This window comes from Convolutriloba macropyga, chromosome 2 (genome assembly GCF_964194025.1).
Source record: "Convolutriloba macropyga chromosome 2, txConMacr16.3, whole genome shotgun sequence".
Lineage (NCBI taxonomy): Eukaryota > Metazoa > Xenacoelomorpha > Acoela > Convolutidae > Convolutriloba > Convolutriloba macropyga.
In genome coordinates, this window is record NC_134469.1 from 41,069,366 (window position 1) to 41,086,163 (window position 16,798).

At 37.6% G+C, this 16,798-nt stretch overlaps 2 protein-coding genes across 3 annotated transcripts in view; both read left to right on the forward strand.

Moving 5' to 3' along the window:
* Positions 1-13,396, forward strand: part of LOC142358665 (putative isocitrate dehydrogenase [NAD] subunit alpha, mitochondrial) — a 322,133-nt gene extending 308,737 nt beyond the window's left edge. The window contains exon 5 of the mRNA XM_075410156.1: positions 12,932-13,396. Within this exon, the coding sequence (XP_075266271.1) occupies positions 12,932-13,296 (365 nt within the window). The 3' untranslated portion in view covers positions 13,297-13,396. The remainder of the gene's footprint in view (positions 1-12,931) is intronic.
* The window catches only part of LOC142358660 (ATP-dependent 6-phosphofructokinase, muscle type-like), a 702,476-nt gene that overhangs the window by 308,738 nt on the left and 376,940 nt on the right, over positions 1-16,798 (forward strand). The gene's annotated exons all lie outside the window — the stretch shown is intronic.

The following is a 16,798-nucleotide window of genomic DNA, read 5'->3' on the forward strand; positions in this document are numbered from 1 at the left end:
CACGATAAAATTGGTGACCATGTGGTCTTCGATGTACGAGATGTTTCCGTATTCAGAGATGACCGAATAGCAGAAGCTTGTACAAGGGCTATGTTGCGGATGCAACTTCAAGATGGTTAAATACGGAAGTTAAGATGATTTGCCGCAAAAAACTTGACTTTATGTCCCACATTGCTAACTGTCAGTTACCAAAAAACATGGAAACAAAACATCTGAATTTGACTTTTTCAATGCTAGAAATATGTTTTCACTACATATTAATGGTAACTAACCGACATTCAACCTTCTGATGTTACAATTACAGACGCTAACGATTACTTGGTTGTGACAAGAGCAGACAACGATCTCCTGCATGGATTTTTTACTGGAATCAGATGTCACCAAGAACAATTTTTTTTTGGAAGTTGGGTTTCAGACGTCACCCCTACAAGAGGTTCTAGTTTTTTTACTGGTTTCAGACGTCACCAGCAGAAATCCGCCCGAGGTCTCAGACGCCACCTCTGATGTCCTGTTCCCCGGTTAGATCGAGCCAAAAATCTCTAATTTTTTCGACAAAAAGCCACCAAAAAATTGAAATTTGTCCCCCAAAAACCTGTTTTCTGCTACTATAACACCTCGATTGATAAACTTTGACTAGTTTTATTTTTCTAATAGCAAGGAAAAGCAATTTAACTACTTTGAAAGAAAAATTTGGTGAGAAAAAGGCCAAAAGTCAGAAAAACGGTCGCAAAATCAGAAAAATCAAAAAATCCATTTTGATTTTCTGATTGCATATTCTAAGGAAATACCAAAAAAGCCTTCGAACTATTTTTTTGAGCTAGTTTTCAAATAGCGAGAAGGCCATTCTAGTCGATATGTCATACTGGAGTCTTAGAAACAAGAAATGTTAGGAAATTTTTTCTGAAATCAGAAAAATCAAAAAACCCATTTTGATTTTCTGGCCCCATATCTTATTGATTCACAAAATAAACTCTTAAACTATCTCTTTGAGTTAGTTTTGCAGTAGCCAGAAAGCTATTTTGGTCGATATTGTATACTGAGTCATCAAAAACGAGAATTGTCAGAAAATTTTTTCTGAAATCAGAAAAATCAAAAAACCCATTTTGATTTTCTGGCCCCATATCTTATTGATTCACGAAATAAACTCTTAAACTATCTCTTTGAGTTAGTTTTGCAGTAGCCAGAAAGCTATTTTGGTCGATATTGTATACTGAGTCATCAAAAACGAGAATTGTCAGAAAATTTTTTCTGAAATCAGAAAAATCAAAAAACCCATTTTGATTTTCTGACCCCATATCTTATTGATTCACAAAATAAGCTCTTAAACTATCTTTTTGAGTTAGTTTTGCAGTAGCCAGAAAGCTATTTTGGACGATATAGTATACTGAGTCATCAAAAACTAGAATTGTCAGAAAATTTTTTCTTAAATCAGAACAATCAAAAAATACATTTTGATTTTCTGATCCCATATCTCATTCATTCACAAAATAAACTCCTAAACTATCTCTTTGAGTTAGTTTTGCAGTAGCCAGAAAGCTATTTTGGTCGATATTGTATACTGAGTCATCAAAAACGAGAATTGTCAGAAAATTTTTTCTGAAATCAGAAAAATCAAAAAACCCATTTTGATTTTCTGGCCCCATATCTTATTGATTCACAAAATAAACTCTTAAACTATCTCTTTGAGTTAGTTTTGCAGTAGCCAGAAAGCTATTTTGGTCGATATTGTATACTGAGTCATCAAAAACGAGAATTGTCAGAAAATTTTTTCTGAAATCAGAAAAATCAAAAAACCCATTTTGATTTTCTGACCCCATATCTTATTGATTCACAAAATAAGCTCTTAAACTATCTTTTTGAGTTAGTTTTGCAGTAGCCAGAAAGCTATTTTGGACGATATAGTATACTGAGTCATCAAAAACGAGAATTGTCAGAAAATTTTTTCTGAAATCAGAAAAATCAAAAAACCCATTTTGATTTTCTGGCCCTATATCTTATTGATTCACAAAATAAACTCTTAAACTATCTCTTTGAGTTAGTTTTGCAGTAGCCAGAAAGCTATTTTGGTCGATATTGTATACTGAGTCATCAAAAACGAGAATTGTCAGAAAATTTTTTCTGAAATCAGAAAAATCAAAAAACCCATTTTGATTTTCTGACCCCATATCTTATTGATTCACAAAATAAGCTCTTAAACTATCTCTTTGAGTTAGTTTTGCAGTAGCCAGAAAGCTATTTTGGTCGATATTGTATACTGAGTCATCAAAAACGAGAATTGTCAGAAAATTTTTTCTGAAATCAGAAAAATCAAAAAACCCATTTTGATTTTCTGGCTCCATATCTTATTGATTCACAAAATAAACTCTTAAACTATCTCTTTGAGTTAGTTTTGCAGTAGCCAGAAAGCTTTTTTGGTCGATATTGTATACTGAGTCATCAAAAACGAGAATTGTCAGAAAATTTTTTCTGAAATCAGAAAAATCAAAAAACCCATTTTGATTTTCTGGCCCCATATCTTATTGATTCACAAAATAAACTCTTAAACTATCTCTTTGAGTTAGTTTTGCAGTAGCCAGAAAGCTATTTTGGTCGATATTGTATACTGAGTCATCAAAAACGAGAATTGTCAGAAAATTTTTTCTGAAATCAGAAAAATCAAAAAACCCATTTTGATTTTCTGACCCCATATCTTATTGATTCACAAAATAAGCTCTTAAACTATCTCTTTGAGTTAGTTTTGCAGTAGCCAGAAAGCTATTTTGGTCGATATTGTATACTGAGTCATCAAAAACGAGAATTGTCAGAAAATTTTTTCTGAAATCAGAAAAATCAAAAAACCCATTTTGATTTTCTGGCCCCATATCTTATTGATTCACAAAATAAACTCTTAAACTATCTCTTTGAGTTAATTTTGCAGTAGCCAGAAAGCTATTTTGGTCGATATTGTATACTGAGTCATCAAAAACGAGAATTGTCAGAAAATTTTTTCTGAAATCAGAAAAATCAAAAAACCCATTTTGATTTTCTGACCCCATATCTTATTGATTCACAAAATAAGCTCTTAAACTATCTTTTTGAGTTAGTTTTGCAGTAGCCAGAAAGCTATTTTGGACGATATAGTATACTGAGTCATCAAAAACTAGAATTGTCAGAAAATTTTTTCTTAAATCAGAACAATCAAAAAATACATTTTGATTTTCTGAACCCATATCTCATTCATTCACAAAATAAACTCCTAAACTATTTTTGTGAGTTAGTTTTGCAGTAGCCAGAAAGCTATTTCGGTCGATATAGTATACTGAGTCATCAAAAACGAGAATTGTCAGAAAGTTTTTTCTGAAATCAGAAAAATCAAAAAACCCATTTTGATTTTCTGACCCCATATCTTATTGATTCACAAAATAAACCTTTAAACTATCTTTGTGAGTTAGTTTTGCAGTAGCCAGAAAGCTATTTTGGTCGATTTAGTATACTGAGTCATCAAACACGAATAATGTCAGAAATTTTTTTTCTGAAATCAAAAAAAAACCCATTTCAATTTTCTGACCCCCATACCCTATTAATTCACAAAATACGCTCTTCAACTATCTTTTTGAGTTAATTTTGCATTAGCCAGAAAGTTGTTTTAGTCGATACAGTACACTGGGATCTCAAAAACAAGAAAGATCAGGAATTTTTTAAAATTTTTTCTGAAGCCAGAAAAATAAAAAAAAACTCCTTGATTTCCTGACCTTATATCCTGTCTATTTGCAGTTTGATCTCTTATGCTAGCCCTGTGAGTTAATTTTACACTGGAGAGAAAGCTATTTAGGTCAATACATCGAATTGTGATCTCAATAACGCGAATTGCCAAGAAAACTTTTTTGAAATCAGAAAAAAAATTCAGAAAAAAAGTTTATTTTTCTGACTACACATCGCCTTGAAAGCAAACCAAGTTGTCAAACTAGCCCTTTGACTTACCGTGCAATTGCCGAAAATTGATTTTTAGTAGATATATGAGTCAGCCTCAGAAAAAAAGAGAAGTTAAAAAGGCCTTTCGAAAAAAGAGAAAAACGGTTTCGATTTTTTCGGGACTGCACAAAAAAAACCTAAATTGTGAATCAAACAGTCTAACTCATTTTTTGAGTCAGATTTTGAAATTGTTTCAAAATTTTTCTTTTCGAATATATTATATCCGGAGTCTGGAGTCAATAAGTGTTACAGAAAAAAGTTCGAAACAGGTTTCTTTAAAAATAGAAAACACTTATAACAAAATCCCAAGAACACCTCCGATAAAGAAAGCAAAACACATAAAACAACTTCCCAACTAGAACAAAGCTTTGATTTTTTGAAAGATTTGCAAAACGATATATATAAAATATAGCCTTCAGCAGAAAAAAAAGCAAAAAGTTTTCCCCTGTTAACTTTAAGAACCGTTTAATTTTTTCCTTGTCCGCGGTCACAAACGTCACCGAGAAGAAGTCCCTATTCCCCTGCTGGTCTCAGTAGTCACCAATCAGAAGAACAAATTTTGCACGGTTCCAGTAGTTACCGAGAAGAAATCGATAATTTTTACTGGTTTCAGAAGTCACCATTGTGAAATGAGAAGCCCTTTCTTTTTGGTATCAGTAGTCACCACATTTAGAAGATTTCAATTATTTCAAGAAGAGCAAAACATCTCTCAAGAACCTCAAGCAGTTCTACACAGTAAAGTCTTTAGTGGGTTTTCCTAAATCAACACAGAGACAACTCAACAACCAACGTTTTTTCTTGTAACCCTCGTTGCCTAGTCGCTCCGCAAAAAAAAAAGAAAAAAAAATTATATATCTTTTTTCAGCAACCTCTTTTTGGGCCTCTCGTAAAATTAAAACAGTAGAACTAATTGTTTTTGCTTACATTCAGGGAGAAAGCACAAACTAACCATTACAGTCATTGTCCGAAAAAAAACTATTTGAAAACAAAAAAGAAAATCTATTCGTAGCAGTTATTTGGTCCTGCAAAAAAAAGACGATAAACGTTCGAACGAGTTTTTTTTCTTTTTTTAGCAAATAAAATCTACTATAATTAGCACCACCACAACCTTAGGATTCTTGTTTTTGAAAATATTTGCGTCGCTGAACTTTTATAGGAAATTTTTGGCTGATTAGCCAAATTAGATTTTGACATCAAAAGTTCGTCGCTCCGGTTTTTAGCCGTTTTCATTTAACCTGAAAGACAAGCATAACAACAACAACAGAGATCAAAGATGTCGCAAAGGAACAACGACGAGTGTCATTTTGCAGTGAACATGTTTAAATCAACGGAAAGTTCTTTGAAAAGCCAGCTTGATTTGTTGCAGAAGGCAATAGACGATAGAAAGAGCTTCCGATCATTCAATCTACTGATAAGCAGAGCCAAAACGCTGCAAACAGAATTGGACAAGAAGACAGAAGCAGTTTTGAGGGCGAAGCCTCACCAGAGTACAGCAACTTCGATTCTCGACAGACAGAAAGCCTTAACATCGAGACTGCAGCGATCCGAACTGGAAGTTGACACATTGGACGATGATGGTCTATTAAGCCAGTCCTCAACAAGATTTCGCGATGACGTCACAATTCCTTCTCGCCCAAGCAGCCGACGACTGGATTCAGAACGATCAACACCAACACGCAATGTTATCATTGAAGAAACATTTGGCGAGCAAGCAGCCAGTTCACAACCGAACGACACAACAGTCTTCATTAACCCACCGCCCATTCCTCCAAGACCAGTCCAGCCATCACTATTCCTGAACAACCAGCAAATCCAGGATCCTCTCATTAGCCATTTGATAAATCAACAACAAAATTTCCATCAACAGAACAGAAACCAGTTTGTTGACATCAACTCAACACATCATGCTAGTCATTATCATCCAACGGCATCAAACACCCTAGAACAACCCAATGCTAATCATCAGCAAGAAACCTTAACTTTGCCGCCTCTCAACATGTCAAACTTGGATCATCAGTTGAACCAAGAACCCAATTTCCTAACGGCAAAGGATTTAGAATTCAGCGGTTCTCAATCCAATCAAAAGCAGTTTGTTAACCGTTTCAGTTTATCTTTGACCCCTGAAAGTCAGAGAGGCTTCCGAAACGTCAACGTACCTTGTCTAACCCTTCAAGATGAAGGTGGAAACCCATTCCTTGGCAGAGCAATTATGGACAAGCCTCTTAATCATGGACCTGAATACGTGACAATAGATCAAAACCCTCACTCATCTAAACAAAACTACGTTCAGCCTATGCATTATTGTTTCACAAGCAATCTACAACCAACAACAGCTGCAAACGTAGTTTCGGATGTCCAGAGCTATTGTTTTTCAAAAGAACAAGATGTTCAACTCAAACCTCAAAAGCCTGAAAACAGTTTTGTGCAGCGTGTCAGTTCTTTCAACATCGGTCCCAATGATCCTGTAAAAAACACAACCTTGAAAAACAGCTTCCCAATTCAGGGTTTAGCAGTTCAAAGGCCTCCTGTTTACCCATATACTACCCCAGCGCAAGCAAACATCCAGTCAGTGCAGAGCGATCTACAACTTCTTACAACGCATCCCACAACCTCTCAAGAAGCGAACAAACCAGTCCATAGCTTCAATCCGGCTACTCAAACCAGTATGGTGGATATTGGTCAGAACAACACAAACGCTTATTTATCATATCCTTTACCCATTAAGAACATGGCAGCTGAACCCGCTGTAAATCAAAGTCATTCAAACGATGAAATTTTGCAGTTGCGACCTCCCCCTCTACCTAATCTTTATCCAACTAACATCTTGCCAACTTCAAGCGTAAGGCAGCATCAGGCTCCAGTGTTTGCTACAGCTGGACAATTTATCCCCTCAATGACCAATAGTGAACTTCAGCCAACATCTGTCGACCTAAAATGCTCGATCAAATTGCCGCCATTAAAATTGCAAAATTTTAATGGTAACCCCATGCACTATCACGAGTGGATAAATAATTTTTTCTCAATGGTTCACAATAACATTTCAATTACTGACACACACAGAATAACCTACCTACAGAATTCAGTGTCGGGTAAGGCAAAGGATCTGATACATGCTTACTCTTGTGATCCATCCTATTATAATACAGCCCTCAACGAGATAATGAGCCGCTTTGGCGACCCTTCAGTTGTTGTCAACGCTTTTATCAACCAATTAGAGAGCTGGAAATGTGACAGTTCTTACAACAAGCAATCCTTCATAGCATTCTCTTCATTTCTAAAGAGACTTGTCCAGGCTTTTCAGAACCTAGGTTTTCAAGCCGACCTTCAATCGTCTACTTTTTTGAGGAAAGCGAAGGAAAAAATTCCCCACAACTTGCTTCTTAAATGGACTGAATACACCCTGACAGAGAATGTTACAACAACTACCCTTGTTGAGTTTCAAAAACGGCTTGCTGTTCAAGCAAGGGTTTATGACAAAGTAAACCAGGAAAATAGAACCAGTACCTTCACTCACAACAAAAACGGTAATTATCCTGCTGTGACAGCACAACAATCGGTTCAAGAACAGTTTAAGCAAACAACTGCAAGACAGTCTCAAAGGAACGATTTAGATCAAGGAAAGGTTAATCACAACGGCTCGAAAAATGAGCAACAGTTTGCAAACAAGCACACAAATTGTGTTCAATGTCACAAACCGCATTTTGTTGCAACTTGTTCAGACTACCATAAATTGTCCCCTGAAGGTCGATTTCAAACTATCCAGAAAAATAGCTTGTGTACAAACTGTTTAAGTAATCAACATCGCAGAGACACATGTCCCTCCTCGAAGCGTTGTCAAGTGTGTAATGGTTTTCACCATACAACACTACATAATCCAGCTAAACAATTCAGCAGAACACATGCCGCTTTTACTACCAGCAACGTCCAACAACAAACAAAAACCTCAGGTCAACAAAACTGGTCATCGAAAGACGACAACAACTCACAAACGCAAAAAAGTATTGAAGCAACTCAGAAAAAAATAACACAATTCAAACCCAAAAGCAATCTCAGGTATGGAAAAAATTTCGGAAATAATAATAATCAACAGTCATCGAAACGTGCGAATTTGAATGGACCTTCTACCAGCCAAAATTTCAATGTCAACCAAATATCCAGTACACCGAAATATTGGTTTGAGCAGTTACAGCTGCTGCCAGTATCTTTTATCAAAGAAGATAAAGTATTCGACACGTATGCTCTCATTGACCCCGGCAGTCAGTTTACGTTTTTATTAGATGCTGTTTCTGACTACCTGGAACTCCCACGCGAATATCAATCTTCAACTACTGTTCAATATTTAAGCGTTGATTACGAAATGCCCCTATCAAAAATAAAGCAACCAATAACAGTTTGCCCTTTCAATCAGTTTGATGAAAAGTTCCAAATATCCAGAGCCTACAGCACCCCTACATTAAACGTTAATGCAGCCAATGTCACTGAGCTAAACTATGTTTGCGATGCATTCACTGAACTTCGACACATATTTCCCAGACATTGCCGAAGGTAAGATTGGAGCACTCCTTGGTGTCAATGCTTTTGCCTTTACGCATCCTACTGAAGTAATTCAAGGCACCGAAATCCGCCCCTTCGGAGTAAAGACAAAGCTTGGATGGACACTTGCAGGAGAGTACCTGAACACACTAGGAAACCGCTCTTCAAAATCTTCTAATAAATCGAAAGTATTTGTATACCATGTCTGTCGGAAAAGTCCAGAACAACCCTTGGACAATTTGATACAAGAATTTTGGTCAATAGAGAACGATGGTACCAGAAAAGATAATACTATCACTGAAGATGAAAAGTCTGCCATTCGAATACTTGAGAGTACTATCAACCACACAGGGGAAAGGTATGAAATAGGTCTTCCATGGAAAGTACCTGCCAATCTTCAAAATAACTATTTTTCTGCCCTCAATCAGCTAAACAGTTTGAACAAACGACTTAATAATGATCCAAAACTAAGTGATATGTACCAACAGACTCTTGTCACAGATCTCGATAAAAATTACGTCAAGCCAGTGGAAATGACAGACCCACCCCCCGAGAAAATATGGTACTTGCCGCATCACCCTGTTCAAAGCGCAAACAAACCAAACAAAGTGCGTCGTGTCGCTAATGCAGCGTCAAAATTCAAAGGCGAGTCACTAAATTCCAATCTTCTAACAGGACCAGACCTCTTAAACAGTCTAATAGGAATTTTGGTCAGATTTCGTGAAAAACCTATTGCTATTTTGGCAGACATTGAAGGAATGTTCATGCAAATCGGCATCCGAAATGAAGATCAGTCTGCACTACGTTTCCTATGGTCTTTTGACAATGATGTGCAACAGTTTCAATTCACCAGATTGATTTTGGGTGCAACTTGCTCACCATCTTGTGCAATTTTTGTCTTAAACAGATGCGCAGAGGACAACGTCGAGACATATCCAAAAGCACAGAGCGCTATAAAGTCTTATTTTTATATGGATGACTACATCCAGTCCTTCGACTCTCCTGAAAACGCCAATGCGACTGCATTTGAAGTAAAGAATTGCCTGAGAGCCGGTGGTTTCCGCCTCACAAAATTCCTGTCAAACCATCAACAGGCTCTTCAGTGTATTACTCCAGAAGACCTCGAGGAGCCCAAGAGTGAAACAAGAGTCCTCGGACAAAAATGGAACCTTGAAAAAGATACATTTTTCATGAAATCCCTAGGAGAATTCCCTAAAGAAGCTGAACAATACACTCAACGGAAACTTTTCAGTCTGGTGTCATCGATTTTTGACCCAATTGGGTTTCTTGGCCCAATGACAATAAAGTTCAAAATTCTTCTTCAGCAACTTTGGAAGTTAGGTAGAAAATGGGACGAGTCACTCCCAATTGAACTTCTACATCCCTTACAAAAGCCTCTTAATAGTTATCACTCTATGCGTCAACTTGAAATTCCACGACAGATGACAACACAGAATCTACTGGAGACAGAGAACCAGTTGCATGTTTTTGTTGATGCATCAATTGTTGCAACGTGTGCTGTTGTCTACCTCAGGAGCTTGAATAAGACCAGCAACGAAGTACAAACTGCATTCGTGATCGGGAAATGCAAGGTAGCGCCCGTTAAACAGTTGAGCGTTCCAAAGTTGGAACTAGAGGCATCTGTCACAGGTGTTCGACTCCTGAATTTTGTTAGACATGAACTCTCTGTTGAAATCAGCAATGTTTTTTTTGGACGGATAGTCAAGTTGTACTTGACTGGTTTGGTTCTTCCAAGAAGCAACCAGTTTTTGTTGCTAATCGCATTGCAGAAATAAAAGTAAAAAGCAAACCTGACAATTGGAATCATATTGCGACAAACTTAAACCCAGCTGATCATGGTACTCGTGGTTTAGAACCCAAGGAAATTGAAGCAAAATGGTTTAAGCCGCCAGATTTTCTCTCCACAAATGATGTCTTTTGTAGACCTACAAAGCAACTGCCGATTTGTGCTGCAACAACACGATCTGCCTTAAGAACCAGGAAACCAGTACTCGACCCTAAACAGTTTTCAACATGGACAAAGATTTTGCTAACGATAGCTACTGTTTTCAATCTGATCTACAGAGCGAAAAAACAGCGTGACAATCACCATCAATACACTGTTGAAGACTTTGAGATATCAAAATCTTACTTGATACAAATGTCGCAAGTCAATAGCTTCCCAACCGTCATCGAGTTGCTAAAAAGTAGCCGTAAACTGGACCCGAAGTTCAAACACAGGTCGTTAAACCCAATGCTTGATAAGAACGGTATACTACGCGTCTGTGGAAGGCTAATTTTCGCTCCCAGTGAACTCGAGTTGGCCAAGCGGCCAATACTACTTCATGCAAAAGATCACATTTGTCGTTTATAACTCGAACATGCCCATCGCATCTGTGTGCATCAGGGAACGGAAGCCACTAAGGCTTTTGTACAGCAAAGGTACTACGTAATCGGTCTCCGCAGAACACTGCAGAGCATTAGATACAAATGCTTCCTTTGTCGACGTTTCGATCCGCAAAGCATTGAGACTTTTATGGCACCGCTACCTGATTGCCGCTTTCCGACTGAAAACAAACAATTTACATTTGCCAACTGCGGATTAGACTTTTTCGGCCCATTTTACATTGAGGAAGGAAAAGATAAGCTTCAGAAACACTACGGCCTCATCTTTACTTGTCTGGTAACGCGAGCTGTCCACTTGGAAACCTGTCCAGATTTGAATACAGACACTTTTCTGAACGCCTACCGCCGCTTCACTTCGCGAAGATGTCAGCCCGCTGATTTGTACAGTGACAACGGTAAGACTTTTGTTGGTGCCAAAGAAGAACTCAAAAGGTGTCTGAATGATCTCGACAAGGATAAAATTCACAAAGCACTTGCAGCACAGAACACCAAGTGGCACTTCAACCCACCTTATGGCCCTCATTTTGGCGGCGCTTGGGAGCGGCTGATCCAGAGTGTCAAGCGGACGCTCCTGATCATTCTAGGGTCAAGAAAGTTTACTTTTGACGTTTTCCACACAATCATGGTTGAAGCAGAGGCTATGATGAATTCCAGACCACTTACAAACGTGTCGGACGCCATGGAAAACAAAGAACCATTGACGCCAAACCATTTTATACTTCAGCGTCCTTACAACTTTCTTCCCCCTGGTATCTTCCCGTCAACCAAGCCAGCTAACATGAAGTCTTGGAAGAATGTTCAACAATTCCTCAACCACATCTGGAGGAGACTGGTCCGGGAATACCTACCGACCTTGATAAAGCGACCAAAATGGACCGAAAACGCCGGGAATTCACTCAAAGTCAACGATGTGGTGTGGATCCTGAAAGACTTCACCCCACGTGGTATTTGGCCTCTGGGAAGAGTAGAAGAAGTGTTCCCTGGACGAGATGGTAACAACAGAGTAGTTAAAGTGAAAACTGCTTACGGCACCTTCGTCCGCCCCGTGTCCGGTCTCGCCCGTGTTTTCGCTGATTAGCTTTTTTGTTGATATTTTTTGCGCTCCGGTTTTAGGCAAAGGGGGTTGCATATAGTTTTATTCAATTTAGTTTGGGTTTATGGATTCTAACTGGAATTGGAAACAATATTTATTTGGTGGATTTATTCGTGTTTTACCCTCTTATTCCTGTTGCCCCCGTGAAGCATGTTGCGGATGCAACTTCAAGATGGCTAAATACGGAAGTTAAGATGATTTGCCGCAAAAAACTTGACTTTATGTCCCACATTGCTAACTGTCAGTTACCAAAAAACATGGAAACAAAACATCTGAATTTGACTTTTTCAATGCTAGAAATATGTTTTCACTACAGGCTAAATTATCCCCAGTTATTGCAAAAGGAAACTTGCTGGTTCGTACCATTTCTCGTTCAGGAGGTATTTCGCTCCCGTCATGGAAATCGAGCCGACCAGCTGCACTTGATTACTTTCCTCTGCAACCAACCGTTCTTAGTAGTTCTGAGTACTACGCCTCTGGAGAAGTCAGGGTACGCCTCTGAAGCAGTATAGGATAGCAAGCTTGAGCAAAGTTGTTCTAATCAAGGATTTTTATTTGAACACTCTGCAGTGGGGGTGTTAGGGTTTTACAGATAACAAACCAAAAGAGTCTAATTTACTAACTGCTACATTTTAGCTTCAATCAAAAGAATAATCAAAAATTGATCAATTCTAATTGACGGGAATTATGAAGATACTCTTTTTGAAACATTAACTTTGGAAACTCCTCGTGTCCTGTCATTGCTGACTAAAATCAGTATTTTAGCGTTGGATGTAAGCATTGATCGAAGCCGATATGGATGAAAAACTTTTGCTAGTTGTACCTGGACTAGTAAAATAGCGGAAACTAGTTATTTCCATGTTTGTTCTTTGACAATTTTGTCTAGCAGTAAATTGTGTTTCGAACAAAAAGGAGAGTTAATTGGCTTAAATAGGCGTTTTGTTTTAGAGCAATTCGACGTTCTGGTCCTTCCGAATTTGTACGGAGACATTTTGAGTGACCTCTGTGCAGGCCTGATCGGCGGACTTGGCCTCACTCCCTCCGGTAATATTGGAGCAAACGGAGTGGCGATATTTGAGGCTGTCCATGGCACAGCTCCGGACATTGCGGGCCAGGACAAAGCTAACCCAACTGCTCTTCTACTTAGTGGAGTCATGATGCTGCACCATTTGAGAATGCACGATATAGCCCAGAAGATAGAGAATGCCATTTTCAAGACCATCACCGACGGAAAGTTTTTGACTGGTGACTTGGGCGGAAAGGCCACCTGCTCTGATTACACAAAAGCCATTTGTGAAAATCTTCAAATTTGAACAACTATTACTCACAACTAGCAATTATCAACTTTTCTAGCTCACTAACAAAGTAGATTGATTTTATCGAATGACAGTAAAATAAAGCTTCTCGCTCTGAGTTTTTGTGAGATCTCGAAGAGTTTTGCGAAATTTACAAAACGACGGCAGAGTGAAACCAGAAAATGAGTTAGTAGACAAAGTTCGTTGTCAAAATTTTTTAAAATCCACGAAGCGTCATTATTGGTTTTCGTGGTGTGTACTGATTTTGAAAGATACCAAGTTTATAAATTTTTATAGAGACGCGTATGCGATAGCGACAAAATTTAACGTACCTGACTTAACTTAGAAGCGATTAATAAGTTCTCAACGAGCGAGAGACTTGTTCTTGCAACATCTGGTTGCAAGATGGATAATTTCAAATGTCAGCCGAAAAATAAAATTTGCTTGGGTCACTTTTGGTTCCTTTTATATTAAATTGCGTTTTTTTCGAAGTCCCGAAGCAATGGACGACTATTATTGATTGTGAATTCTTACGACTTCAAGAAGATTCTTCCACCGGATATACTGATTTAAGTGGCTTTTTGACCTTAAATCTATACAGTAAAATTGCCGTGGTGAACAAATCTGCTGAGCGAGAGTTGTTTTCAAGGCCCGCAGAACTACGCAATGAGAAGACCATATTGGCGACATTTGGTTTTTCATTTGGTTAATAGCCGCCGTCAGCCTCTCAACGGCTGATATTTAGGCGTTTTTCTCTTATTTTGCAATTCAATTTGAATCGTCTCGGGGTACTGTCTTGTTTTACTACTCGAAAGGAGTATAGGTTTCCTTGAGGTTTCTTTTGACCGGAAGTACTACTTGTTCAACGGCGTCTTGACCTAAACGCAAGATTGAATAAACCTGCCATGTGAACTAATTTCTTCTGAGCCATAGAAGTTGTTCATCATGCGCGACGATGAGTGACTGACTAATTTGAGCTGAAATTAATGGTTTTAAAGACAGACATTAGCTGTTTTCGAAATATTAGCGATTTTTTTGGTTTTTCTTGTTATTTTGTGATGTCATTTAGTCTCATTATGGACAACTCTGAGAGGCTCCCTCATAAGTGTCATTTTGATCAATTTAAAGGTTTTTCATGTCAAATAGTTTTCAACCACTTTGACACCACTTGCTTTCAAAAAATATTAGGATGTTTCGGATTTTGCACCTTTTCTCTTAGATTTATCTTCTATTAATTAATATCATTAATTATAGTTCTCATTGGCTTTTTTATTAGTCACCGTTGAGTTCGTCCAGTGTTTCAAATTCAAAGCTGCATGCGTTAACGACTTAAACACTTGTTTTGGAAAATTACTCGAGATTTTTAATTATTCTCAAACGAAATTTGTAGCAATTATATTAGTCCTGTCGGTCTTTTTTATGCCGTTGTTCGCTTGACGATTTTTTGTTGTGACTCTTATGACCTTTCGTCCTCGAAAATGGGATAAACAGGTAGCGCCCAGCGGGCATTAAGTGCTCTCAGAGCCTTTCAGCTCACAAGTCTCCAAGTATGTGATTCACAGAAACTTTTGGAAACTTATACCTATGGTAAGAAGGGTGGCTCTTAGAGGTTGACCCCCTCCCACAACACCTCCCCACACATCAATCCCCTCACTTCACCCCACCCCTGCACATCGTACAAGTCGTAAGGGCCCCATGCAGCCAAAAAACCCTCCGATTGTTGCCCCCATCAGCCCCTGGTGCATCCCCCCCCCCCCCGCTGTGCTCACAGTACGTCCCTTCAATGAAACTGAAGCTAGCCTCACTAAACCGTGGCTAGCTGCTGGCCGGCCGTTTGAGTTCAATTTGCCCGACGTTAGTCGGTTATGTTTTGATTATGACCCTTTTTTGTAATTGTTGTTTTTTGCCTGTCGGTTAGTCTAATTAATGATAGAGCCCATTTGCTCTCCTATTAGGCTCAGTTGGATTTATATATTGATTTAGGTTTATAGCTAATTTAATTGACTTTGACACCATTTGTTTTCTGACATTTGCGAAATGTTCGTTAATGCCGGCTTTTGTTGCGTGTTCAATCAATTGTTTTTATTGAAGTTCATTTCTTTCTATCGATAGATAGTGCAATAGATTTTGAAGAATTCAAGTTTTAATTGGGTGCTTCATAGACTTGAATGCCACTTGTCATTGTCCTTCGTAAAAATCATTTTTTACCAGCTGCCGTTTGCGTTGTCCTTTTTTACATTCAGTGCTTTTCTACAAAACTGGTGTTTGCTCTCAAAACTCCCATTCGTTGAAGTTTTATGAGGTTGACGTTGTTGGGAATTACTTCGATAAAATTATTTTTCTAAATTGATTTTCTTTCGACATTTTTTTTAGTTTTGTGCATTTCCGTATGGACATTTTAGTAAGTTTTTTTGTTATCGGAGGCTGTTTTTGTAAGGCTTGTTCTTTGAGGCTGTTCTTTTAATATCGTTGTCTTCAGTTGCTTCAATTCTTTGAATTGTAATTCAGGACTTTGTTTTTTTTTGTAAGATTTTTTCACACATTTGCATGACTTTGATCTTTCAAAACGTGATACACAGGTAAAGCCCTTTGGATATTAGACTCCATTAGGGGCCCAAAGCTTTTGATCCCTAAATGGTGCAATTTTTCACGTTTTTTTGAAATTTTTAAGTTTTGTTAGCAGGATATAACGCGTTTCAAAGTGCATAAAGTTTTTAAAAGCCACAAGTTAATAACTGTTTTTGCGCTATGTTTGGTATTACAAACTTAAACACCCAAATTTATATTGATTTTTGCTATTTATTTCAAGTTTTTTTGAAAATTTCTGTCTAATTTTTTGGGGGGTCAAAGAAAGCTTTTATGGCTTGACGATGGGTTACTTAATACTTTTGTAAGACCTGGAAATGTTTTTGAGGATGTTAACATCCGTAAATTTAGGGGCTTCTCAATATAACTTTTGTTTTCATTTGTCGTGAGACATTGTTTTAATTTGTGAGACATTGAAATGGTTTTAAAGGTAATTAGATCGAGGATTGGAGCAAATTTGATAAAAAAAATTTGCGGTTTCTTTTCCGAGTTTTCTATCTGTGGAGGCTAATGAAACATTTTTAGGTCTTGCAGACGCGTTACTCATTATTTTCTATTGGAAAAAGTGACTGGAAGTTATAACTGTCATAAATAACAGCGACTTCACAATAGTTTTTGAATTTTTTTCAATTATTGGATTTTTTTCAACTTTAGGAAGCCAGTGAAACATTTTAAAAAGTGGAACAATCTAATTGAGTGACATTTAGACCAAAAATTTTCTTACAAACTTGTGGTGGGTTTAATGGATATATCTAAATTGATAAAAATTTGTCTTGAGGATTTAGGCTTCAAGAATTTTAGTGCTGTCAATGTTTTTTTGATTTATTTAAATTCGTTAGACTCCATATCACTGGCATTGTTCAATTGGTCTGCCGGTCATGTGTAGTAAACTTTAGTTTTCAATCAATTCTTTGGATTATAATTCAAGACTTGT